The 26,157-nt window shown below is 36.2% G+C and overlaps 1 protein-coding gene across 1 annotated transcript; it reads left to right on the forward strand.

The window, feature by feature from the left end:
* The first annotated feature begins 17,461 nt into the window (after nt 1–17,461).
* LOC110629343 (anthocyanidin-3-O-glucoside rhamnosyltransferase) lies at nt 17,462–19,178 on the forward strand. Its single transcript, XM_021776258.2, has one exon. The coding sequence runs from the start codon at nt 17,464–17,466 to the stop codon at nt 18,934–18,936; it is 1,473 nt and encodes a 490-aa protein (XP_021631950.2). The 5' UTR covers nt 17,462–17,463; the 3' UTR covers nt 18,937–19,178.
* The last annotated feature ends 6,979 nt before the right edge of the window (nt 19,179–26,157 follow it).

A 26,157-nucleotide genomic window follows, 5' to 3' on the forward strand; every position in this document is an offset into this window, starting at 1 on the left:
TATCCTTTTTATTGCTTATTTACACATTTTTTAGTTTAATTTATGGTTTTTATCTTGTTTTTACAGAAAAGGAAGAAATTGGAAAATTGGAGAAAAAGTGCAGAAAATTGACAGAAAAGTGATTGGGTCAGTGATTTGCCCAAAACACTCAAATCACCGGGCAAAGCACTTTGACAGCAGAAACCTGGAGGCAACAGGCAGAAGTGATATGGGCAGTGATTTGCCCAAGACACTCGAAGACACTGGCCAAATCACTCGCAGAAGACAGAGAGCAGAAAACTGGACTGACTCACAGAAAAGTGATTGGGTCAGTGATTTGCCCAATCACTTGAAGAAACTGGTCAAATCACCGGGCAAATCACTTTGACAGCAGAAACTGACAGCAGAGCGGGAAATTGGGCAGAAAACAGAAATTCGAATTTTCAGATGTCCAAATCCAACCCAATCACTACCAATATAAAACCAAGAGCCACAAAAGAGCTTCTCATCCAAGGAATTCCAATTGCAATTAAATTCAACATCAAAAGAGGAGTCAAACACCAAATCAAAAAGGGATTTCAAAACCCTAGATAGATAGAATTCTTCAGCTATAAAAGGAGAGCCTCCAAACCAGCAAAGGCATCTTCTGATCATCTCTCAGCTTCAGAAACTCTCCAGAAACGCAGCAATCTCTTCTTTCTTTTTTTTCTTTTGTGATTTTGTCCACCATGAGTGGCTAAACACTTTCCTTTCTAGTTGAAGTTGGAAAATTCAGATTTGTGATGAATTGGAAGATTTAAATCTCCATTGTTAAACTTCTATTTATTTTCAATATTTATGCAATTTGATCTTTCTATAATTTTTGCTTTGCTTTTAGAATCAATTTAGGACTATTGCTTTTCATTGCTTGAGTAACAATTGTTTGAATAATTTAAGTCTGTAATTGCTTATATTATTTGAACACAAATTTAATCAAGTTGCATGATCTAAACTTGACCACGCGGTTGGCAAGGTTAGAATTAGGTTTCTCTAAGTCTTAATGCAGTTATCAGTTGTTCGATGCCAAAGGCCCCAAGGACGTTCCTTGGCAACTTGTTAACTAGTGTTTGATTAGCAAACGTTTCCTAATCAAACTAGAACTAAGGAGGAATTTGGATTGTGAGAAGCGTCTTCCACATCCTAAACTAATTTATTGAGATAAATAGGAGTATTAAAGAATCAATGATCAATTCTAAACAATCTGAAATAGATCCATACTTCAACTAGAAGCTTTTCTCTTATTGATTTACTCATCTTTAAATTATTGCTTTCTTTTGTTATTTAGTGTTAATCCATCAACTCAAAACCCCCCTCTTTTAATTACTTGTTATTTACTTGACCTAGTCATTATTAGGAAAATCATTGGTGTCAATTCCCTGTGGTTCGACCCTATTGCCACTATCTACAAGTTTATTGTTGATTGTTTAATAGGTTTATTTTTTACGGCTTCGACAACCGCTTATCAAAAATTGGCGCCGTTGCCGGGGACTTGATCTAACTAACGTATTTTCCTTTTGTGACCAGGGCTGATCGTAAAGAAGCTCTTCTTTACGATCCTGAAATTGAACACACTGCCAAGACCTTACAAGCATGGCTACGGTAAGTATGTCTTTTCTCTCTTCTCAAATTTCTGAACTAACCTCTATGGTGAGAAATTATGGTATAGGTCAAGCCCAACAACTTCAACAAGCACATGCAGGATTCTATGGACAGCCAAGACATAATCCCTACCTTGACACATACAATTCAGGTTGGGGAGACAATATGAGCTATGGCTATACAAGGACAGACCACTACCATGACTACCAAAGAGATCTGCAATACAATCCATGTTGGGGGGACAATCCGAATTATGGCTATGCAAGGGCTAACTACTACCAAAACTATCAAGCCCAAGCAACACCTCAAAACTCTAATATGGAACTTGAAGAGATGGTAAGGAAATTGGAAATTTCTGGGAAAATTCTCCAACAGCAAGTGGATCAAGTGGTCAATTCAATGAACGCGCACATATTAAGAAGAGAGGAAGAGCTTCAAGATCTATGGGACGATGACGAAGAAACAGACCAAGCTGCTGAGTCTGCTGCACAAATCACCACTACACTTGAAGCTGAACCAGATACCCGATTCCAGGTTACTGCAAAATTTTCTGCACCAGCAAATTCACCCAATGCCACACCTGCCACTGCTGAAATTGCACCGGCAATTGCTGAACCTGCTGTCCAAAAATCAGCAAGTGCTGAATCTACCACCATTGCATCCCCTGTTGCTGTCCAAACACCAGCAACCTCAAAAATTGACACAACTGAACCAGAAGATGTTGCACTTACTGAACCAGCAACATACACCACTGAATCAGCCACTATTGCATCCCCTGCTGTTGTCCAAAATCTTGAGCAACAAGTGAGCCAAATGGCCACTTCAATGAGCAAATTTGAGTCTCAAGGGAAGCTACCCTCCCAAACTGAGATAAATCCAAGACAAAATGCTAGTTCCATCACATTGAGGAGTGGAAAAGAGCTACAAGACAGCAAGGCTAAAAAATTACAAAAACAGACCATGGAAGAAATTCTGCCAGAAAGTGATCAGGGCAGTGATTTGCCCAATTCACTAGTAGAAACTGACCCGATCGCTGGGCAAACTGAGCTGTCCAGCAGTGATTTGCCCAAATCACCAGAGAAGGCAGAGAGTGATCTGCCCAAATCAACAGACCAGACAGAATCCAGTCAAAGGCAGAAACAACAACTTATGGAGAAATTCAAGGTACCTCCTCCCTTCCCAAAGAGATTTGCAATATCCCAAAAAGAGAAAGAGGAAAAAGAGATATTGGAGACACTTCGCAAAGTGGAAATCAACATACCCCTACTTGATGCTATCAAACAAATACCAAGGTATGCTAAATTTCTCAAAGAGCTATGCACCAATAGGAGGAAACTTGCTGAACATAAAAAGGTAAGTGTGGGGGAGTGTGTCTCAGCTGTCATTCAAAGGAAACTTCCCACCAAATGCAAGGATAGAGGAATGTTTGCCATTTCATGCAAAATAGGCAACATAGGAATAAAGAAGGTCATGTGTGACCTTGGAGCTTCAATAAATGTCATGCCTCTTTCTATTTTTAACTTGTTGAATGCAGGTACACTCAAGGGCACCAGCATTATGATCCAATTGGCTGATCGATCTATTGTCTACCCCAAGGGAGTGCTAGAAGATGTGTTGGTGCAAGTGGACCAATTAGTCTTTCCAGCAGATTTTTATGTTATTGACATGGAGGAAGACAAGGGCAAAATCACCTCTGATATCCTACTTGGAAGACCATTCTTAAGTACAGCAAGAACTAAAATTGATGTGCATGATGGCACATTGACTTTGGAGTTTGAAGGGGAAGTTATCAAATTTAATGTTTATGATGCCATGAAATTCCCCAATGATGTTTCTCCTGTTTATGGCCTTGATGTTATTGATGATTTAAGTCAAGAAATTTTTGATTTTGATCAAGAAAATTTACTTTATGATGGTCTTTGCAGGAAAGGAGAAGTGGACAGCAACATCACTGAAGCAGAAAAAACAGTAGACTGCTGTAACTTGCTGGATGTGGGTGATTTGCCCAGTGATTTGCCCAGATCACCAGATAATCTGCTCAAATCACAGACCAAATCACTGGAGCAGACAGACTTGACAGACAGTGATTTGCCCAGATCACCAAATAATCTGCCCAAATCACAGTCCAAATCAGACAGCAAACAGCAGAAATCAGCACATACAGCAACTGCACCAGAACTAAAACCATTGCCCAGCCACCTCAAATATGCCTACTTGGGAGCTGGAAATTCACTTCCAGTAATTATTTCTAACCAGCTCAGCCAAGAAGAAGAGGAAAAGCTCCTTGATGTGTTGAGGAAGCACAAGAAAGCAATTGGGTGGACCTTGGAGGACATAAAAGGCACCTCAAGACCATTCGGTGGAGGCTCAAGACAGGATGCAGCACATGGAAAGCATGTTGCAGCTGCTGGTTCAACACTTTCTGCCCCACCACCGTGACAGACAGTGATTTGACCAGTGATTTGCCCAAATCACTGGCCAAATCACCCACAGGCCAGGAAGTCCTTTTCCCTTTTCTTCTTAATTTTTTTATATATATGCTTACACATTGAGGACAATGTTTGTCATAGGTGTGGGGTATTGTTAGCATTGATTTGCGTTGATTCCATCATCTTTTGATTTCTTTTTGTTTCTTTTTGTTTCTTTTTGCATTGTTCTTACCCCTTTTTGCACACACCAGAATTTTTTTTTTTCACACACTTTTTGCACACACACACAAAATTTTGCCTTAGCTTTTGCTCTACTCAACATAGATAACAAGGTTAAAAGAGTTTCCTTATCTCATGACCCCATTGATTTGCCACTCCTTTAAGCCTAAATTGAATCATTCACAGTATGTTACTTTCACTTAGGATGTTTTTCTCTTGAATTGAATCCTTAAATTTGCTAAGGTCAAGGGAAATAAAAATACAAATACATGCAAACACAAAGTTAGTGTAACTCCCTATGAGCTGATTTGCCCAAACTATCATGAAAAACCAGCACAAAGCACAAATCATAAACCTGTTCCAATGGTCTAAGACTATGAACTGAGCCTAATAGCCACTTAGAGAAGTGACTGACTGAGTAACCGGGGGTGTATCACCCATGTACACAATCGCGTAAAAAGGTTAGTGACTTTTTCAGGCAAAAATAAGTTTCGATGGTCTAGACTATGAACAGAGCTAGTAGCCACTTGAACAAGTGACTAACTGAGTAACCAGGGGTGTATCACCCATGTACACAATCGCGTAAAAAGGTTAGTGACTTTTTCATGCAAGGATAAGAATAAGTGCTGCTGAAAATAAAAATAAAAATAAAATAAAAAGGAGAAAGAGAGAAGGTGGCAAGTCACTCCTAGGGGTTGCATTAAAACCTAACATAAAAGAATAGGCATGATTGAGTCAAAAACCTTTCTATTGACCATGGTAGGTGAAAGGAAACAAGGAAAGGAGAAGATAACCTTAGTGCATGTACTCTATACTGTGATACTTCAGCTTAGGAGTCTAGGGGGGCTGATTAAGTGGTACTTAGGCTCAAAAGAAAAAGGGGCTTGATTGGCTAAGTTATTTGTTGCTTGAGGACAAGCAAAAAGCTAGGTGTGGGGGTATTTGATCAAGCATAATTTAGCCGCATTTTTATTATCCTTTTTATTGCTTATTTACACATTTTTTAGTTTAATTTATGGTTTTTATCTTGTTTTTACAGAAAAGGAAGAAATTGGAAAATTGGAGAAAAAGTGCAGAAAATTGACAGAAAAGTGATTGGGTCAGTGATTTGCCCAAAACACTCAAATCACCGGGCAAAGCACTTTGACAGCAGAAACCTGGAGGCAACAGGCAGAAGTGATATGGGCAGTGATTTGCCCAAGACACTCGAAGACACTGGCCAAATCACTCGCAGAAGACAGAGAGCAGAAAAATGGACTGACTCACAGAAAAGTGATTGGGTCAGTGATTTGCCCAATCACTTGAAGAAACTGGTCAAATCACCGGGCAAATCACTTTGACAGCAGAAACTGACAGCAGAGCGGGAAATTGGGCAGAAAACAGAAATTCGAATTTTCAGATGTCCAAATCCAACCCAATCACTACCAATATAAAACCAAGAGCCACGAAAGAGCTTCTCATCCAAGGAATTCCAATTGCAATTAAATTCAACATCAAAAGAGGAGTCAAACACCAAATCAAAAAGGGATTTCAAAACCCTAGATAGATAGAATTCTTCAGCTATAAAAGGAGAGCCTCCAAACCAGCAAAGACATCTTCTGATCATCTCTCAGCTTCAGAAACTCTCCAGAAACGCAGCAATCTCTTCTTTCTTTTTTTTCTTTTGTGATTTTGTCCACCATGAGTGGCTAAACACTTTCCTTTCTAGTTGAAGTTGGAAAATTCAGATTTGTGATGAATTGGAAGATTTAAATCTCCATTGTTAAACTTCTATTTATTTTCAATATTTATGCAATTTGATCTTTCTATAATTGTTGCTTTGCTTTTAGAATCAATTTAGGCCTATTGCTTTTAATTGCTTGAGTAACAATTGTTTGAATAATTTAAGTCCGTAATTGCTTATATTATTTGAACACAAATTTAATCAAGTTGCATGATCTAAACTTGACCACGCGGTTGGCAAGGTTAGAATTAGGTTTCTCTAAGTCTTAATGCAGTTATCAGTTGTTCGATGCCAAAGGCCCCAAGGACGTTCCTTGGCAACTTGTTAACTAGTGTTTGATTAGCGAACGTTTCCTAATCAAACTAGCTAGAACTAAGGAGGAATTTGGATTGTGAGAAGCGTCTTCCACATCCTAAACTAATTTATTGAGATAAATAGGAGTATTAAAGAATCAATGATCAATTCTAAACAATCTGAAATAGATCCATACTTCAACTAGAAGCTTTTCTCTTATTGATTTACTCATCTTTAAATTATTGCTTTCTTTTGTTATTTAGTGTTAATCCATCAACTCAAAACCCCCTTCTTTTAATTACTTGTTATTTACTTGACCTAGTCATTATTAGGAAAATCATTGGTGTCAATTCCCTGTGGTTCGACCCTATTGCCAATATCTACAAGTTTATTGTTGATTGTTTAATAGGTTTATTTTTGACGGCTTCGACAACCGCTTATCAGACAACATAATAGTTAGTACAAAACTAATAAATAAATTGGATTAATAATTTTGGGTCAAGTTCAAAAGTTATTGAGTCAGTTTGGGTCGAGCAGTTTCGGCTAAGTGAAAAATAAGTTTAAAAGTTGTTTAGGCCAGTTTGACCGGGCTGTTTCAAATTTGGTAGGCCATGAAGGAGAGATTTGAGATTTGTTAAAAAATGTTCATTGGAGTATTAGAAATGGCTAATCTGTTCGTTTTTGGAAGGATGTGTGGTTGCTTAGAAACAAACAAATCCTTGATACTGTGTCCTTCAATATTTCTAGTTGGCTGCTATATGACGACACGGTTGATGCTTACATTTCGGAGAATGGTAAATGACGCTGGCATAGTTGTGGCTGCAGCTCTTGCCTCCTGGTTTGCGGTAGGATTTCTTCGACACTTGCTCATCCATGCAAGAGTGGCTTGTGCGTAATCTTCATAACCACTCATCGGATATGCATCTCATTCCTTGGTCTACAGTGTTTGGAATGGCAACTTGGTTGGATTGGAAATAGCAAAATGCAGACATTTTCTCCTCAGAGTTTGAAGGTTATAATTATTCTGTCCAAGCGATGTTATATGTAGCTCGCGAATGCCACAACATGAAACTAGAAGTTTGCATGGATCCTTAAGGGTATGTGGCAAGGCAGCAAAAAGAGATTTCTTGGTCTTCCCCGGTTTATCAAACTCAATTCAAATGGGGCTCATGAAGTGGCCATGAGATATGCCTCGGCTGGGGTTTGCTTCGTGATCATACTAGCTCCTGGTGCGGTGGATTTGCTGGGAAAAGTGTAGCATAGTCATGGTAGAGCTCCGAGGTGTTCTTGAAGGTGTGAAATTAGCTAAGCAAAAGGGTTTCTCTCATGTGAATATGTGATAACTAAACTGTGATGAACCTTCTTAATGTCTTACCTTTGTTAAGAAATTTAACAATATTAATAATACTTTGCTACAGTAAGAAATACATTATCCTTCTTGTCACAACTTCGACCTCAAATAGTGTGTTGAAAATACAAATCAGAAATCACTTTTTAGTAATTACAACTATTTTTATTTAGTAATTTAGATTTATGAAATACAATAATTTAATCTCTATTTTTTTTTACGAAAACACTTTACTCTTGAAACTTTATTTTTTTAATAAAATATTATTTCTACAAAATTTAATTTTCTATTTCATTTCCAGTTTCACTCGATTCCAATTCCAATTATAACATTGATTTTAATTTCAATGTGTGAACCAATCTTGTCCTAAAATTATGAGGAAAAAAAAACATTACATAGCATTAACCAATGAATACTTGTACAACTACAAAGATAGAGTATACTACTTTACACTGTAATCATAATTATTAGAAAAAAAGTCTTTAAAAGAAATTAATTTATATAATCATTAACATAATTATAGTTAAGTTAATTATTCTACCAAAATACATTTAATTAAGGGCGCATATTGTGGGACTTGTTCCAGGTTGGTGAAAAATATATATATTAAAGGAATATATAGTAATGCTTGATAATTATTAAATAATTTGAATTAATTATTTTAGATTAAATCAAAAGTGAATCCAAAAAATTATTTGGGTTAATTTGATTCGACATGTTACAATTAGTATTAGAATTACCTTAAATCAAAAAAATTATACGGAGCTAATAGGTTTGGAGCCACCCAAGGTACTAGTGAACTACAATACCTTATACTATACAACAATCGCCAAAAGTAGGCAGTGAGTTGTTATTATAAAATAGGGTTACGTGACAAAAATTTAATAAACCTATATGCGGTCCCACCCGTAGAGAAGAGAATTCGAACGATCATGGTACCCAAAATTGAGAGAAAAGAAGGCCCGGCCTTAGGTCGGACAGATTCATTCTCTTAACTTCAGGGCGAGACTTCATAAGTAAGTTACCATTAACAGCTACAATCCAGCAGATCCCCTTTACACTTGTAATCATGGGATTTCCGACTAATTAGCCGGTAAAAATCCTTTACCTATGAACCGGTCACATCATTACTGAATTATAAGGAAATATTGTATTTATCTCTATTTTTTTGTAGTTGATACAGTCAAATTTAGATCATTTTATCATGTTGTTATTAATGTTAATTTACATTTTTTCTGCTTAATTCTGTGGTTTTAATCTTATTTTGCAGAAAATTATATAAAGAGGTAATTTGGTGAAAATACCCTTAAAACTGCCTAAGAAGGAATAAAGGAGAACAAGCTTGTTGCTCAAGTCAAGTTGCCGCTGAAGTGAAGATAAATAAGGAAAGTACATTCAGCATAGTAATTTGAAATTCAAATTTCAAATTTTCAAAAAAATTTTTCCTTATTCAAGAAGCCAAATCTCAAAAAGATGCACATTCAAAATTCAGAATTCAAAATTCAGCTTGTTTAGGAAGCCAAATCTCAAAAAGATATACTTGCCCCCCAAGTAATCAAGACATATTTGCCTCCCAAGTAATCAAAATTCAAAATTCAAAATTCAAAAGAAGGCTCCACCTCATCAAGGAGACCTAGGGCAACACTTTCAACTATAAAAAGACACATAAGGAGCTTCTCCATACTTTTTCTACTCTCCCTTGGACACACATACGGGATTGCAAGTGGCCACATCTCTTCTTCATCCCTTTCTTTATTTTTGGTTTTGTTTCAGCCACTCATGGCTGAAACCTTTTTTTCTAGTTGAAGATTAGGTGAAACTTTGGTTGTTTTATGGATTGAGAGATCTGAACATACATTGTTTATATTTTGTTTTTCAATATTTATGTAATTTCATGTTTAATTCCATTGTTGCTTTGTGATTTAGATCAATAGGGTCCATTGATTCTTGATTGCGAAGTAATAATTTGTTAGTTTAGATAGTTTTAAGTCCGTAATTGCTTGGATTATTCAAACAGAAGTAACTCTTGATGTAAAAACTAGGAAATTGTATGATCTAGCAATATCAACATACATTTGGGTAGCTAGAATTAGGTCTCTCTATTTCTTAATGCAATTTACAGTTGTTAGATGCCAAAGGCCCAAGGACATTCCTTGGCAACTTGTTGATTAGTAATTAATTAAAGGATGTTCCCTAATTAATTTATGCTTAAGGAGGGATATGGTGGTGAGAAGCGTCTTCCATCTCCATAACTAATTTATTGAATTAAACAAAGGAACCTAAGTGTCAATGATCAATCCCAGCTACAGAAGTGGATCCAATTCTTCAACTAGAGCTTTTCTCATATTTGAATTCCTTTACTTTAATTATTTGCTTTATTTTATTGCTTTCAGTATTAGTTTAACTCAATCAATCTCAAAACCCCCCTTTTTTTTATTTTACTTTCAGTTTATTTATGTTCAGTTTGCTTACTTGGTCTTGATAAGGAAAATAGGTAAGTATCAATTTTCTGTGAATTCGATCATTTTGCCACTATCTGCAATTGTAAAATTGTTGATAACTAAAAAGGTTATTTTTAACCGATTTCGACAATCGCACAGTCAATAGTATAAAAGGAGAAGGATCATAAAGGCAAAAATACACTATTCTCTCACACTAAAGTTCTAAGCAATTCATTACATTCACCATATTCTCTAGTATACTAACTTAAGTGTCGGAATGGCTGTCGTGGACACTCACCATCTCACGTTCTCTTCCTTGCAGGTCTAGCCAATCACAGCATAACTCCATTCCGACCACATCATCAATTTATTCTCAGCAACATTATTTGGTTCCATTGCCGAAAAATTCATTGAATTCTCTCTATTACTTTGGATTAAAACTGGTATCTTATCCTTTCTCTCTTAAAAAGAAATATCTCTTTTGTCTTTCGAAATGGCCGACAATTCACAAGTTGCTGCTAAGGTTGCTACCGATAAAGAGGCTATTATTTCTTCTACTCCTCACAATGGACAAAACACGCTCTCAATGGTAAATGAAACAAATCTCAATAATCTAAGCATTGAACAAATGCTCCAATACGTTAAAAAGTTACAGGTTACTTTCGAGCAATGCAAAACTCAAGAGGAGGCATCACTCGTGGCTTACCTCAAGGTCTCGGATAGGGGAAATCTACACGCGATCCAAAGGGAATGACAAATTTGAGGAAAATGAATCATCGGATGCTCCAAATAACGTCCACTGAAAGCCGATACGTGCTGCTCAAAGGTACCAAGAAGATAATAAAATGACGAGCCAAAAACAAGGTCAAAAGCTGGAGAAACAAGGAGTTGAGGGAAAATCTAATAGTTCCCCAATCTCCCGAAAAAGGAATGACCGAGGTAAGTATAAGAATTATACTCCATTGAATAATGCATGGACACATATTTTAGTGCGGATTATGAAAAATGATAAGGAAGTTAGATGGCCTCCTAAACTTAACCCTAAGAAAGCTGAAAGGCAAGATAAAACTATATACTGCCATTTTCATAAAGACCATGGATGTACAATGGAGAAGTGTCGATAGTTGAAAAACGAGATCGAGAGGTTAATAAAAAATGACACATTAGAAAGAGCAGAAAAGGTTGGAGGGTTGAGCTCGAAGTAACGATTCTTGAAACCAACACCGATAATGAACCTGTGGGGATTATTCATGTGATTGTAGGAGGGCCGAGTGTTAATAGGGGTGGCGATAAAGAGAATGTCACAAATGTTCAGCTCCTGGGTTGAACTCTGAATTTTGAAATTGGTCAAATCAGACGACCGAGTCTTTTATTTTATTCTTAGAAAAATATTTGTGATTTATAAAAATATTATAAAATTAGATTACATTCTTTAAAATTTTTTTTATAGGAAAATCAGAAACGCTAGATGGAGAAAGCGTGGAGACAAAAATAAAGGTCATAAGGTAGAAATCCGTCAGGTCATCTGGGCATTAGCCCTAATAAATGGCCACAAGTTCATTTGGACGGCAGTCCCACATAATAAGACATCTCATATCAGGTCATAAAGGAATTTCAACCAGATCATAAAACAACGTCAGCTAGACCATAATCGAGGTGTTAGACCGCGGAAACACAAACAAAAAAAGGTCATAAGACAATCGCCAATCCATTTGGGTATGGATACCACATATAATCCAGGTGTTGTACCATGAAAATAAACAAATTCATAAAAAGCTACAAAGTCATACACGCATGGGTCCCATATAGTCAAGGCAACAAGACAGAATCCGTCGAGTCAGAAGACCAAATGTTAGTTTCACTAAAAAAGACATTTTGATATGAGGTCACAAGGCGAGTATATGTCAAGGCAACCGGGTGTTAGTATCATTTCACGAAAAGATTCTAAAGCATTTTAATATCAGGCCACAAGACAAGTATACGTCAAATCGATTAATCGGGTGTTAGTCTATTTCCACAACAAGATTATAAGGCATTTTGATGTCAACCCACAAAACAGATATAAATCAAACCAACCAATCGAGTGTTGATCTCATTTTACAAGAAATTTTTAAGATATTTAATGTTAGATCTAAGGCAGATATAAATCAAACCGACCTACGAATGTTAATATGCTTTACAAGAAATTTCTAAAGCATGAAAATTTTTATATATACAATTCATTTAACTATTAATATTTAAGAAAAAAAAAAGTTAAAACACCCTGTAAAATATAATATTTTAATTTAATCTTTAAAAAATAAATAAAAAATGTTAATAATAATAAATTTAAAAATAAAACCGCTTTTAATAATGAAAATACAGTTTTTGGCATCGATAATCAAAAATTTCAAATGAAAATCATTTATTTGAAAATTTGATTAACCAAAAGTGCTATAATACTTAGAAAATAAATGAAATAGTTAAAGTATATAACACAATCCAAATTTAAAATCTCTTAGTAACTGTTTTAAAATAAGGATTAAATCTTTTTAACATGTACAGTAAACATGCGTTAACATGGTTATAGGACCAAATGTACATCAAGAGATCATAATAAAGTAAAAAAAAAATCCAAATCGACTAATTAACTCACCCACAAACCAAACCAAAGAAATTCAATCCCCAATCAAACCAATTCCATTCTAACCCAAGCTAAAAGCAGAAGATACTTACTACAGTATCACAGTTTGAAAATCCACCAAACGGATTAAATAAGAATTACATTATTTAAATTTAAGACCCCGTTTATTTATGATATTAACTATTTTTTTAAGTATTCTAAATATCAAAATATATAAATTTTAGTAGGATGGCAAATCATATCCATAATGATTTAATATAGCTTTACATTCTCTCCTAAATATTATAGGGCACGAGTTCATATTTTTTTAATTGTTATTTTGCTTAATTCAATCATAATTACTTAATTTTATAATTTATTTTTTTTATCAATTTCAATTTAAAACCTTTATTTCTATTTATTATCAATTCATTTAATTTCAAAATAATTGGAATTCAGTGCAATAAATGCAGTCTATTGATAAAACTACCCTCTTGAATATATTAATTTTATAGAAGGATGGGGATCCGTCATATGTGATTTTTTTGGTATGGATGGCGTTGTCCACTTTTATTTTATTTTATTTTTTTTGTTATTTTTGAATTTTACAGATTATTTTCTTTATGAGGGATGGTTGTTTCTGTCGGATTTGCTGAGGGATGGTAGTTCGCTTTTGGTTGCTGAAGAGACTTCTAGTTGCTAGTTGCTGTGATGCCAATATTCTAAGACTGATTTGTTCGGGAAATCATGCTTTCGTTGGCCGATATAATTGTAGGCTCTGCAGCGTCTCCTTCTCGCTTTATAATTCTGTGATGAGTTGCCTTTGCTTTTCTTTCTTCTCTGAAATTTTAAATATAGCTTGCATAGTTGTTGGCATTATTAAATCTAATCGGTTGTCAGATTGTTATTGTCATGTGTTCATCATTATATTTTGGTTAGAATTATTTTAATTTGTGATAGTGACAATGATTATTGCATTAATTGGTGATAGTGATTTGGTCTCTATCAGTGTAGTATTATCTATGCTAATTTTGTTATGATTAAGTTAGATTGACCTTAATGATTTAAATTGAATTGAATCATGAGTTCTCGGATTGAATTATAATTGGTTTGATTTTTTTTTATTTGAGTTGTTTGATCTGATTTTTTTCTTATTGTATATTGCTTTATTTCTCTCTACTCCTTTTGCCCACTTTTACTTTATAATACAAGTTTGCTTGTATGGTAAAATATATATATATATATATATATATTAATTAAAAAATATTGAAATTAATTTAAAATTATTTTTATATAATTTAATTAAAAAAATATTAAAATAACAAAATAATATTTGACATTACTTTTTGACCTACCCCATTACTCTTTGGACCCCACCCACCATATATGGCATGCATATGGTCCCCCTACCCTTTACTTTTTTCTCTAAATTCAAAACCATTCAATCCCTTATTTTTATATATAGAGAAAAAAGAAAATCCCGAAAAAAAATCCCTTATTTTTATTAATACAAATAAATCTAATTAAATTCTTTTCTCATGAGATAAATAAGTTAAATATTATTTTTTATTAATTAAATTTTTTAATTTTTTTAATTAAAAATCAAATACATTCTAATATAATATAATATAGTATTTTTTTATAATTTAAAATATCAAAAATTTAATAATTTATTTACATAAATATAATAAATAATTTTTGAAATTATAAAAATAAAATTTATTATATAAAAAATATTTTTATTATTAAAAATAATATTATATTAGATAATTATTTATTTAACTTTTAAGAAAAAAATATAGACTTGATTGATAAAAAAAATTAAATCAAAATTATTTCAAATAAAAATATAAAATCTTAGTTAATAAAAATTTAAATTAAATTAATTTAATTTTTAAATAAAAATATAAAAGTTTAATTAAACTTACCTCCTTTTATTAATAATGATGATGTGACTTGAGTATGAGATAGCTGAATGTATAATTCTCCTTTTAAATTTTCAAGTAAATTCTTTTATTTTATAATTTTTATTTATTTTATTTCTTCATATATATTAAAAAAAATTTTTTGTTAATTTTTAATTATACTATTTTAAAATTATTTGATTTTAATAAATATAAAAAAGTATTGCGAATACTTATACAATTAATAAAAAGTTTTTTAAAAATAAAATAAAATAAATTTATATGTTACTATAATTTTAAAGAAAAATAATAATAATTTTAAAATAATAAAAAATTATAAAATAAATGAGGTATTATTTTATAATTTCAATTTTAATTATCATATTTATCTTTTCAAACACGTAATATTCACATGTGTTCACATTATAAAGATTAAATCATGTCATAATTAAAAATAAAAAAAATAATATGCATATATTTTCATATCATAAAAATTAAATTATTTATAATTTAAAAATTAAAAGAAAAAGTAAATAAAAAGAGTATAAAATTGAAAGAGTAGAATAAATTTTGATAAAAAGGGATAAATTATCCATTTTGACAATGTGAGGCTTTATAAATTTTTTTAGAGTTTACAAGATTATTAAATTAAAATGTATTAAAATAGAGATAAATTAGTAAATTTGTTAAAATTTCAAAAAAATAATAATAACCTTTTCTTTATTAACATTTTAAAATATTAAACATAACAATTTACTCCCTTTATTTTTTATAATATTTTTTTGGATTTTTTTTTTTGTTTCTAAATAAGTGGTTTATAATTTAATGTTTCGTTAAATATATTTTTCAACAAGCATAGTAATTTTAAAATATTAAGAACGTTCATTATATTTATATAGGTATTTATATTTTAATTGAAATATATATTTTTTATCTCTATTTTGTTAAAATTTAATATATTTGTTGCTATATGTGTAAAAAACTTAATCAGATAAACAAAAATAAAACTTGTTAAATTTTAATTTGTTAAAATTTAATATATTTATTGCTATATTTATTGCTTATAATAAAATTTGTTAAATTTTAATTTAAATATCATTAAAATTTTATGATATATAATATCTGAGATTTAGAAAATAGGACTTAGAAAGGGTTATGTAAATTTAGAAAAAATCTCCTTTGTAAGGAGGGTGTCTTTCTTTTTATTCTGCTTTTCCAGTGGCGTGTTACGACCTTTCTGCTACAGGACCACATTTTCTGTCGTATGGGCTCGTACGTACGGATAATGCAGTGACCCTTCTTGTGTCATGCGGCCATTTAATTTCTTCCGGCGCGCGACTGGATAGGACTGCGAAGTGATTGGACTTATTGTCCTTTCCTCTCATGACAGAGTTGAAGAGAAAGAGGCCGAATCCAGTAGTGGTCCGGTCTCAGGGCCAAATGGGCTAGACCGGCCTGACTGGTGGGTTTGGGTGGACTCCGGTCTTAAAGCTGAACGGGCTGGTCCTGGTTCATGCGAGAGACCGGAAAACCTCCAAGTGATGGACTGTCATTATGAGCTCGACTCCAAATCGAGATGGAAAAATCCAGCGGTGATTAATATATTTTTTCATTCACCAGTTTAAAGACAGTCAATGAAATTTAGATATAAATTAACTTTTAAATTGATAATTAAATATATCATAGAAACTTTAATGATATTCTAATTACAGAACAAATATTGAACTATAAAAATATGTAAAATGATAATAAAAGTTTATTATTACAAAAATGAGTGTCGATACTCCAGAACAATTCGTAAACTATGAGAAATATACTGGTGTAATTGGTCATTTCTGATCAGTAAGTTGCACATGATGTGCACGTGGACTTGTTTGGTATGTAAGGAAGCGAAAAGCTTCTAGACTAGCCTGTAACATCATTTTCTTTTTTGAAATAAAATAGCTCTTAATATTTTCTCAATCTCTTTCCTCTCTCGCACTGATTTAAAGTAATTTGAGACGTTTTTAATTTTTCATTAATTCAATTTTAATCTAATTTTAAAGCGATTATGATTTTAATTTTTTATAATTTTAATTTTAATTTTTAATTAAATATAAATTATAAACTGTTAATTCAATTTTAATTTGAAAAAAATTTAAAAAATAAAAATTTTAAATAATATAAAGAAATAAACATAAATCTTAAATATTATTGAATATATATTTTATTAAATAAATAAAATGTCTAAAATATATTTATTTACATAATAAAAATAAAATAATATTATATTTAAATGTAAAAAATATTTTTTATAAGTTAAAAAAAATTTAATTTAATTTATTTAAATATTAATTTTAAGTGTTATAATTTTATAAAATAAATTATTTTAAAAATAAAAAAATAAATTAGATCATTAATTTAAATCGGACGGTTCAAAAAAAAAAGGAGAACTGTAATTAATTCTCTAATCTAAAATTTCAATCCAATTTAAATATTGAAAATAATTAATCAATTTAATTTCAATCTAATTCACTCCAAAATGAATAGTGGCCATGACTACCGTAAGCGATAACCCTTTCAGCCACGTATATTACCTTTTTTTTTTTTTTTCGTCTGATATAAATAATTTTGATTGAGATCTCGAATTCCTGAATTCGACTTCAATATGAAGGGTAAACCCATTGATTGTTATCACCATATTAATTTATCGTCAGCAAGAGAGCCAGAGTCGGGGCCCACAAATTGTTAACGTTTTTTTATATAATTTTTATTTATCAATGGGGCGATGGTGGGTGATCACGCCACGCGGGGCTGGTTTGAGTCGTTTTGACTGGTGGATTGTGTACAAATTATGCAATTAATTAATGGGACCTACGATTGATCTTTATTATGAGTTTTGCGCAGATGAAATCAATCGGTCTATGTAACTTTCCTTCTTTCCAAACAACTTTGAGCATCACAGATTCACAGAGAAAGAGAGAGATGGGTAAGCAATCAGCTGACGAGCTTCATGTATTGATGTTTCCATATTTTGCATTTGGTCACATAAGCCCATTTGTTCAGCTTTCCAACAGGCTCTCTCTCCATGGACTTCGAGTTTCTTTTCTCTCGGCTCCTGGTAACATCCCACGCATCAAATCCTCTCTTCTTCTCACTCCCAATGTCGAAATCATCCCTATCTCGCTCCCTCCAGTCGAGGGTCTCCCTCCGGGCCTTGACAGCACCTCTGAAATGACACCACATATGGCTGAGCTCCTCAAGAAGTCCGTAGATCTCATGCAGCCTCAAATCAAGACCCTTTTATCTCAACTCAATCCTCATTTTGTTTTCATTGATTTCGCTCAATATTGGCTTCCAAAACTTGCCTCAGAACTCGGTATCAAGACTGTGTTTTTTTCTGTTTTCTCTGCTATTTCTGGTGCTTTTCTCACTGTTCCCGCGAGGGATCCTGGAGATAAAATGCCTACTGTTGAAGATCTTTCGAAACCACCCATTGGATTTCCTTTGACCTCAGTTACCTACGCTCAAACATTTCAGGCTCGAGATTTTTTGTATTTATTTAAGAGCTTTGATGGTAACCCCGGTGCATACCATAGAGTTTCTGAAGGCATGAGTGGCTGCACAGCTCTGGCCGTTAAAACTTGCCATGAAATGGAAGGTCCTTACGTGGATTTCATGAAAACCGAGCACCAGAAACCGATTCTCTTAACTGGTCCCCTAGTTCCAGAGCCTCCCACTGGTGAGCTAGAGGAGAAATGGGCTCAATGGTTGAGCAAATTTCCTTCAGGATCTGTGATCTTTTGCTCTTTCGGCAGTGAAACATTCTTGGACGATAGTCAGATAGAGGAACTCGCTCTTGGATTGGAACTCACTGGTCTGCCATTTATTCTGGTTTTGAAGTTTCCGGCCGGCGTTGATCCCCAAACAGAGCTAAACCGAACTTTGCCAAAAGGGTTCTTGGAGAGGGTGAAGGATAGAGGGATTGTGCACTCAGGCTGGGTTCCGCAGCTACTCATTTTAGCAAACTCTAGTGTGGGCTGCTATTTGTGCCACTCAGGGTTTAGCTCTTTGATTGAAGGTCTGGTGAATGACTGTCAATTGGTGCTGCTGCCATTGAAGGGTGACCAGTACTTGAACTCTAAAGTTTTTGCAGGAGATTTGAATGTAGGTGTGGAGGTAAAAAGGAGAGATGAAGATGGGTATTTTGGGAAAGATGACATTAATGAAGCAGTGAGAAAGGTAATGATGGAAATAGAGAAAGAGCCATGCAAGTCTATAAGATCAAGTCACAAAAAATGGAAGGAGTTTTTGCTGAACAAAGAGATTCAGAATAAGTTTATTACAGACATGATTAAGGAGTTGAAGGCTCTTGCATAGGAGTTTGTACTAGTCTTTTACAATCCATCGCATTCAGCAGCAACCGTTTGATCTACAATAATTTCTTGTCTGTAACGCATTATGCTGTGTTTTGTCGGAAATAAAAGAGATTTTATGATTATTATATAAAAATCGTACTAAATAAATTTATGTACTTGTCAGAAAAGTAGGTTAGAAGGTATTAAATTAGCTGTGTTTTGTGAGTTGTATTTTTATTTTTATTTTTATTTTTATTTTTATTTTTATTTTTATTTTTAAATAAAAATTAAAAATTAAAAAATTAGAATATAATACTTGTAAAATCTCTAATGTTTATTGAGATGCTCCTATTATCATGTTAACTATGTGAATGCATATTTTTATTTTTTAAATTTATTTATTTTTATTTTTTAAATTTATCGTCTTATTTATGAAATAAATTCGTGTTTCAAAATTTTTTATTGAATTGAGATATTATATTTTTTTTCCGATTACATCAAGTTTTTTTTAAATATATATTATATTATTTTAATATTTAAATTGACACTATAGCTATATTTATTTTATTTTAGAGATTTGCTACCCGGGATTGAATGTTGTATACTTTATTTTCTTTATAACCTTTGTTGCAGTAATTTGCTACTGATGATCTGAAATTCAGAAAAATAGGGTTTTACAAGGGTTCTGTAAACTTAGCCAAAAAGCCCCCCTTGCTAGAGGAGAGCATTTTTCCTTTTATCTGTTTCCATTGTCTGTCAGTGACGTGTAACGGCCTGATTTCCATTGGGCCACATGTCTCTGCCATACTGATACGATCGTACGAGGATATTAGATTTCTGCCCCATACATAACAGTCTCTGATTCTCCCCGGGTGCGCATGCGAATGGTCCCACAAGGCGAATGGGCTAAACTCCTTCCTGGTTCCGAGCCGGGCCGGAAGATAAGGTTAAAACTGAGCCCAAAGAGGACTTGCTAGATGAGCCGTACGGGCTGGCGGGCCTGATTGAGAAACTTAGATGGAGCCCGGTCTCAAGGCTGAGTGGGCCGGACTGGGTCCATGCGGGGGACTTGAGGGCCTCCGGATAATGGGCTATTGTCATAGGCCCGGCCCCAGACTGGGGTGAAGAAATCCAGCGGTCATCAATTGCCCCTTTACCTTCTCGTCAGTTATTGTCCGACTGATGAGGCGGTAAATACCGAGAGTAATAATGACCGCGCCGCCCAAGGACAAAACAGTTCAAAACATCTTTTCGGCTCTTCATTGTTTCAAATTTCGTCCTCTGTCAGTATTCTCAAAACGTTTGCTTTCTTTCGCTCTTTTGCTCTCTCGGCTCTCCTCTACTCATCCGCCTTAACCGTTTTCTAGGTACGCCTCTTCTTCCGCCATGGATAGCTCTGATCTTTCCGATGTTGTCAACCTAGAGTCTAGCATCACCTCGTCCAACATTAGGAATTTCATTTCCAGAGAATATCTGGATATCCCTCTTTTTCACATTCGGGCTCCTTACCGGAATGAGAGGATCGTTCTCCCTGATCCTTCTCCCCCTGGCTTGGTCGACCCTCAAAGAGACGTCAGTCTAGTCTTCTTCATCAAGCAGAAGGAGTATGGTTTGTCTTTCCCCTTTTCTCCATTCTTCAACGAAGTATTCCGGTATTTCGAGATTACCCCTCGAATGCTAACCCCTAACTCTATTCTTTTCATGTCTTCCTTCGAATCTGTGTGTCTGAGCTGGGGGTTCACACCCACGGTTCATCTGTTCGTTAGCTTCTTCAGGCTGGTTAAGGCGAGCCAAAAATTTTATTACTTTGCCCTTCGTGGAGGATTGTCCATCTTCACGGGCTATAAGGACTCCATCAAAGGCTGGGTAGAGGGGTTTTTGGTGGTAGAGTTGAAGAAGCAGACGGGATTGGCTTGGGAGCTCGATCTCCCCTGGGAGGATGTCTCTCTGGGTTGCAATGACCTGCCCCAGTTGAGCCTTACCGACCAGGTCGGATTCCTTCGACTGACTTCTGTGGATAAGAAGTATGACGTCGAAAAGTGCTTGTTCGCGTCCAACCTTTGGGATATTAAGGGCGCGGGTACCTTATTTTATTTACCTGATTTGTTTTATTTTTTCGTTTTTGTTGAGGATTGCTTCTGACTTGTTATGGTTTTGGGTTTTTGCAGCTTCCGAGGTGAAAATGGACCAGATCAAGCCTCCCAAGAATCTTGTACTGTCTCGGGAGAGCATGAACGTTGCTCTGGATGCCCTCCTGGCTGGGCAATCTGTGGGGGAGGCTACCCAAAGGGTGGCCGAAGGTATTTCTTCCAGGTCGGCTACCCGACCTCCTCCTCCCCCAGTCTCTTCTCAAGCTCCCAGACCGAGCTTCCGACGTAGCAAGTCGTCTCGACCCCTCAGCCGCAGCAGATCAAGCTCGGCTCGCCAGTCCTCTCAAGCCCCCCGGGTGTGAAGAGAGCTTTGAAGAGCTAAAGAAGAGGTTGACTTCAGCACCGGTGTTAGCTCTGCCGACTAGTAATGAGGACTTCACGGTCTTTTGCGATGCATCCCGTGTGGGACTGGGTTGTGTGCTAATGCAGAACGAAAGGGTGATTGCTTATGCTTCTAGACAGTTAAAGAAGCATGAGTTGAATTACCCTACACATGACCTAGAGATGGCAGCAGTAATCTTTGCACTCAAGATATGGAGGCACTAGCTTTATGGGGTAAAATGTGAGATCTTCACCGATCATAAGAGCCTGCAGTACATCTTGAGTCAGAGAGATCTGAATCTGAGGCAGAGAAGATGGGTAGAACTGCTTAGTGACTATGAGTGCAAGATCCAATACCATCCGGGTAAGGCGAATGTTGTGGCAGACGCCTTAAGCCGGAAATCACTTGGCAGTTTGTCCCATATTTCAGCAGAGAGGAGGCCAGTGGTGAGGCAGTTCTTCGAGCTCATAAATGAAGGTCTACAGTTGGGGTTGTCTGGTACAGGTGCTTTGATTGCTCAGATGAGAGTGGCACCCGTATTTCTGGAGCATGTGGCTCAGAAACAACATGAGGACCCAGAGTTAGTGAAGATTGCCAGGACTGTTCAGTCAGGCAAGGATAGGGAGTTCAGATTCGACAGCAAAGGGATCCTCCACTATGGGAGTAGACTTTGTGTACCAGATGACATAGGGCTAAAAGGAGACATTATGAGGGAGGCTCATAATGCCAGATACAGCGTTCACCCTGGAACCACCAAGATGTATCAAGATCTGAAGAAGGTTTATTGGTGGCCAGCTATGAAGAGAGAAGTGGCATAGTTCGTGTCAGCCTGTGAAGTGTGTCAGAGGGTGAAGCTGGAACATCAAAAGCCGGCCGGAATGCTTAACCCGCTACCTATTCCAGAGTGAAAATGGGAGAATATAGCTATGGACTTCATAGTGGGGTTACCGGCGACGTCCAACAGGTTGGACTCCATATGGGTGATTGTGGACAGACTCACCAAATCTGCTCACTCCATCCCTATCAGGAGTGGCTATTCGGTGGACAAGTTGGCGCAGGTGTATGTTGATGAGATCGTCAGGCTGCATGGGGTCCCTGTTTCAATAGTGTCCGATAAAGGGCCCCAGTTCACCTCCAGGTTTTGGCGGAGTCTGCAGAATGCCATGGGTACTAGGTTGGATTTTAGCACTGCTTTCCATCCACAGACGGACGGATAGTCAGAGAGGACCATCCAGACAATAGAGGATATGCTCAGAATGTGTGTGCTGGACTTTGGCAGTTCTTGGAGGCAGCATCTACCTTTGGTGGAGTTTGCCTACAATAATAGCCATCATGCTAGCATCGGGATGGCTCCATATGAAGCTTTGTATGGAAGGAAGTGCAGATCACCTGTTTGTTGGGAAGAAGTTGGAGAAAAGGCCTTGGCAGGGCCTGAGCTAGTGGAGATCATCAGCAGGGTGGTACCCATAATCAGAGAAAGGATCAAGACTGCTGCAAGCAGACAAAAGAGTTATGCAGATGTCCGTAGAAGGCAAGTAGAGTTTCAGGAGGGGGATTTGGTATTGCTCAAAGTGTCTCCAATGAAAGGGGTGATTCGGTTTGGGAAGAAAGGTAAGCTGGCTCCACGGTACATCGGACCCTTTGAAGTCTTGCAAAAGATTGGGAATGTATTGTACAAGCTGGACTTGCCTGCTTCAATGGAGAGAATCCATCCGGTTTTCCATGTTTCTATGTTGAGAAAGTTCGTGTCAGATTTGGGCAAGGTTCTTAGTGAGACTGATGTGGAGATCCAAGAGGATCTCACCTATGTTGAGCAGCAGGTACGGATTCTAGACACCCAAATCAGGAAGCTAAGGAACAAGGAAATCCCGATAGTGAAAGTCCTTTGGAATCACCACAATATTGAAGAGTGTACTTGGGAGACACGGGAGTCCATGCTCCAGCAATATCCTCATCTCTTTTAAGGTAAGTTTTATGTGCTTTGTAGGTATATTCATGTTTGTTGCTAGGCTTATGTGTTTGGTGAACATTCGGGGACGAATGTTCTTAAGGGGGGGAGAATGTAATACCCGGCTAGACTCCGGTATCGGAATTCCTACCGTCCGGTGGAATCTCGGATGTCGGAAACCTCTAGAAAGGTAAAATCATGTTTTTATGAAATATTTTGATGTATTTTATGATTTTAAGTAAAAAGGAAGTTGAGTTTTTAAATGAAAATAGCCTTGGAGGAAGACCCAAGTTCGGCCGTCGAATCCCAAGTTCGGCCGCCGAACGTGCATGCGTTTCGGGAGTGCTTTAGGCCCCCGAAAGCATAAGTGAGGGAAATTCAGGTTCGGCCGCCGAACATGGCATGCATGCGGAGGCACGTTAGGCCCCCGAAAGTGGTTTGGCCAGCCACCTATAAAGGGGTCCCCATGTCCGAACGGGAGAGCTTTTCTCCCCGTTTTCGGCCAAGGTAAGTTCTTCGCCGTCCCTCATCGATTTTGAGCTTCTTCCTTCGAATCTTCATGATTTTCTTATGAGTTTTCACTTGGTTTGAAGATCTTTGAGCAAAAGAGCAAGTTTGGAAGCTTGGAGACCAAAGAGTGGATTTCTCCCTAGCTCCAAGCTAGGATCGTCTTTCCTCTCGATCTTTAAGAGGTAAGCTTAGATCCAACCTTTCTTGCATGTTTTAAACAAGTTTTATGAAGATCTATGGGGTAGAAATGCATGTTAGGTTATTGTTATGTTTATAGGTTTATGTATGTTTATGAACAATGTGGGTTGTTTGATATGTTGTAGTTGGGGTTTAGGATAGTTTGAAGCCCCTAGGAGCTTGTATGCTTGAGTATGCATGTTGTAGAATAGGAAAATGCATGATTGAATGAGTTGGGAGGCATTTGTGCATGTTGGAGCCGGGTTTCTGCCCTTTGGGAGAAACCAGGTTCGGCAGCCGAAGGGACTTTCGGCCGCCAAACCTGCCTGTGGAGGCAACTTTCGGCTGCCGAAGCCTGCCCCCGAAAGTAGACTTTCGTCTCTGGAGGGGACTTTCGGCCGCTGAAAGTGCCGCCGAAGGTGCATGACTTTCGGCTGTGGAGGGACTTTCGGCCGCCGAACCTGCCGCCGAAAGTGCCCTGTTCAGCCCTCCTTTGCATGAATTCCTTGATTGTTTTAAGGTGTTTAGGGGGTTTTTGGGGGATGTTTTTAGAGTTATGTTTATGTATGTTAGGTCCCTCATTTGAGTCCACCTGTGTAGGTTCGGACCCGAGGAACCGAGGACCCCAGCAGTGAGTTCAGCTGCTTCGGTATTTGTCAGAGTCAGCCAGAGGTGAGTGGAACTAAACTTAATCTTTTAAATTGAGAAATTAAATGTTTTTATCATGTTTCATGCATCATGATTATGCAATAGGATGATTGCATTAGATTTCACGAATATGTTGCATCGCATTCTTTGTTGTTGATGTGGGTGAATGTTGGATGACCCAATTAGTCCCTGAGGAAAGACCATGACCCCATTCTACGGCCTGGCACGGAAATGAAAGACCAGGACCCCATTCTACGGCCTGGCACGGATATGGGACTCGAAGACCAGGTGCCCAGAGGAGGCTCTGGGGCAATGGTAAGTAATGTATGATATGACAGGAAGACCAGGACCCCATGCTACGGCCTGGCACGAAATGATGCTGGGACTATTTGGTGACAAGTTCACCCAACCTTTGATGTGAATTGTCTGAGTTATGATGCATTTCATATGAGCATGTTTGTTAACATGTTTTTATGGTTCTACTCACTGGGCCTGTTAGCTCACCCCTCTCCCTTAACCCCCAGGTTTGCAGGTACAGGATAGAGCAGGAGGTCGAATAGAGTAAAGTCTTAGTCACGTAATAGCTCGTAGTGGACATGATGGATATTGTAATGTAATGTTGAGTTATGTAATGTAATGATGATATTGAGGTTTAGAAGTGTGCTTGACCATAGTATGTTGTAAATCCCTTTTTAGATACATGATCTTAAATGTTTATGGATGATTATGTTTAACCAAACTTAATGCATGATTATGTCGCCCCATTGGAGCATTGATGATGTAACAGCCCGGAAACCGAACTGCCACCGGCACTAGGATCCAGATCGACTTAAGGTCGCCGGGACCCGTAGTAAGCCTGCTATCCTGTCTGTGTACCTGTGAAATCCCATACATGATCATACATTTTCTGTAAAAACATAAAACTGTTCTTCATTCCAAGGCTTAACCTGTGAAATATATTTTTTAAATATATATATATTTTTATTTTTATTAAATTTAAATATATTATTAAATTTAAATATATAATAAATAAATTAATATGTCATTTATCATTTATTTATATAATTTATTTATTATTTATTTATATATTAATTTTAATATATAAATTTTATTTATATTTTCTTATATTTTCTTTATTAATATATTAATATTTGCACTATCTCTGTTCTCTACCAATCCCTACTAGAGCTCCTCATTGCTCTAGGCGGATAAAACTCATAATGTTAAGCCTGGTTTTCTCATAAACATACAACAATATATAAACATACCTAAACTGATCATGTGACTCCACAAAGGGATTACAACTCTTATAAGTCAAGCACCATTCTATACACTGTACATATACACTATCTCTATACATTTACATGTCCACACTAGCTCTTACAAAAGTACTCTTCCTGTACCCTGCTGACCTCCCTCTGACCTCTGAACCTGCACAACTAGAGTTAGGGGAGAGGGATGAGCTCCTATAGCCCAGTGAGTAGAACA

Source organism: Manihot esculenta, chromosome 13, assembly GCF_001659605.2.
Source record: "Manihot esculenta cultivar AM560-2 chromosome 13, M.esculenta_v8, whole genome shotgun sequence".
NCBI classification, from domain to species: Eukaryota; Viridiplantae; Streptophyta; class Magnoliopsida; order Malpighiales; family Euphorbiaceae; genus Manihot; species Manihot esculenta.

What these genes read in the sequence shown, in the direction of transcription:
- LOC110629343 (XM_021776258.2), top strand. Translation starts at nt 17,464, where the DNA reads ATGAAATCAATCGGTCTATGTAACTTTCCTTCTTTCCAAACAACTTTG.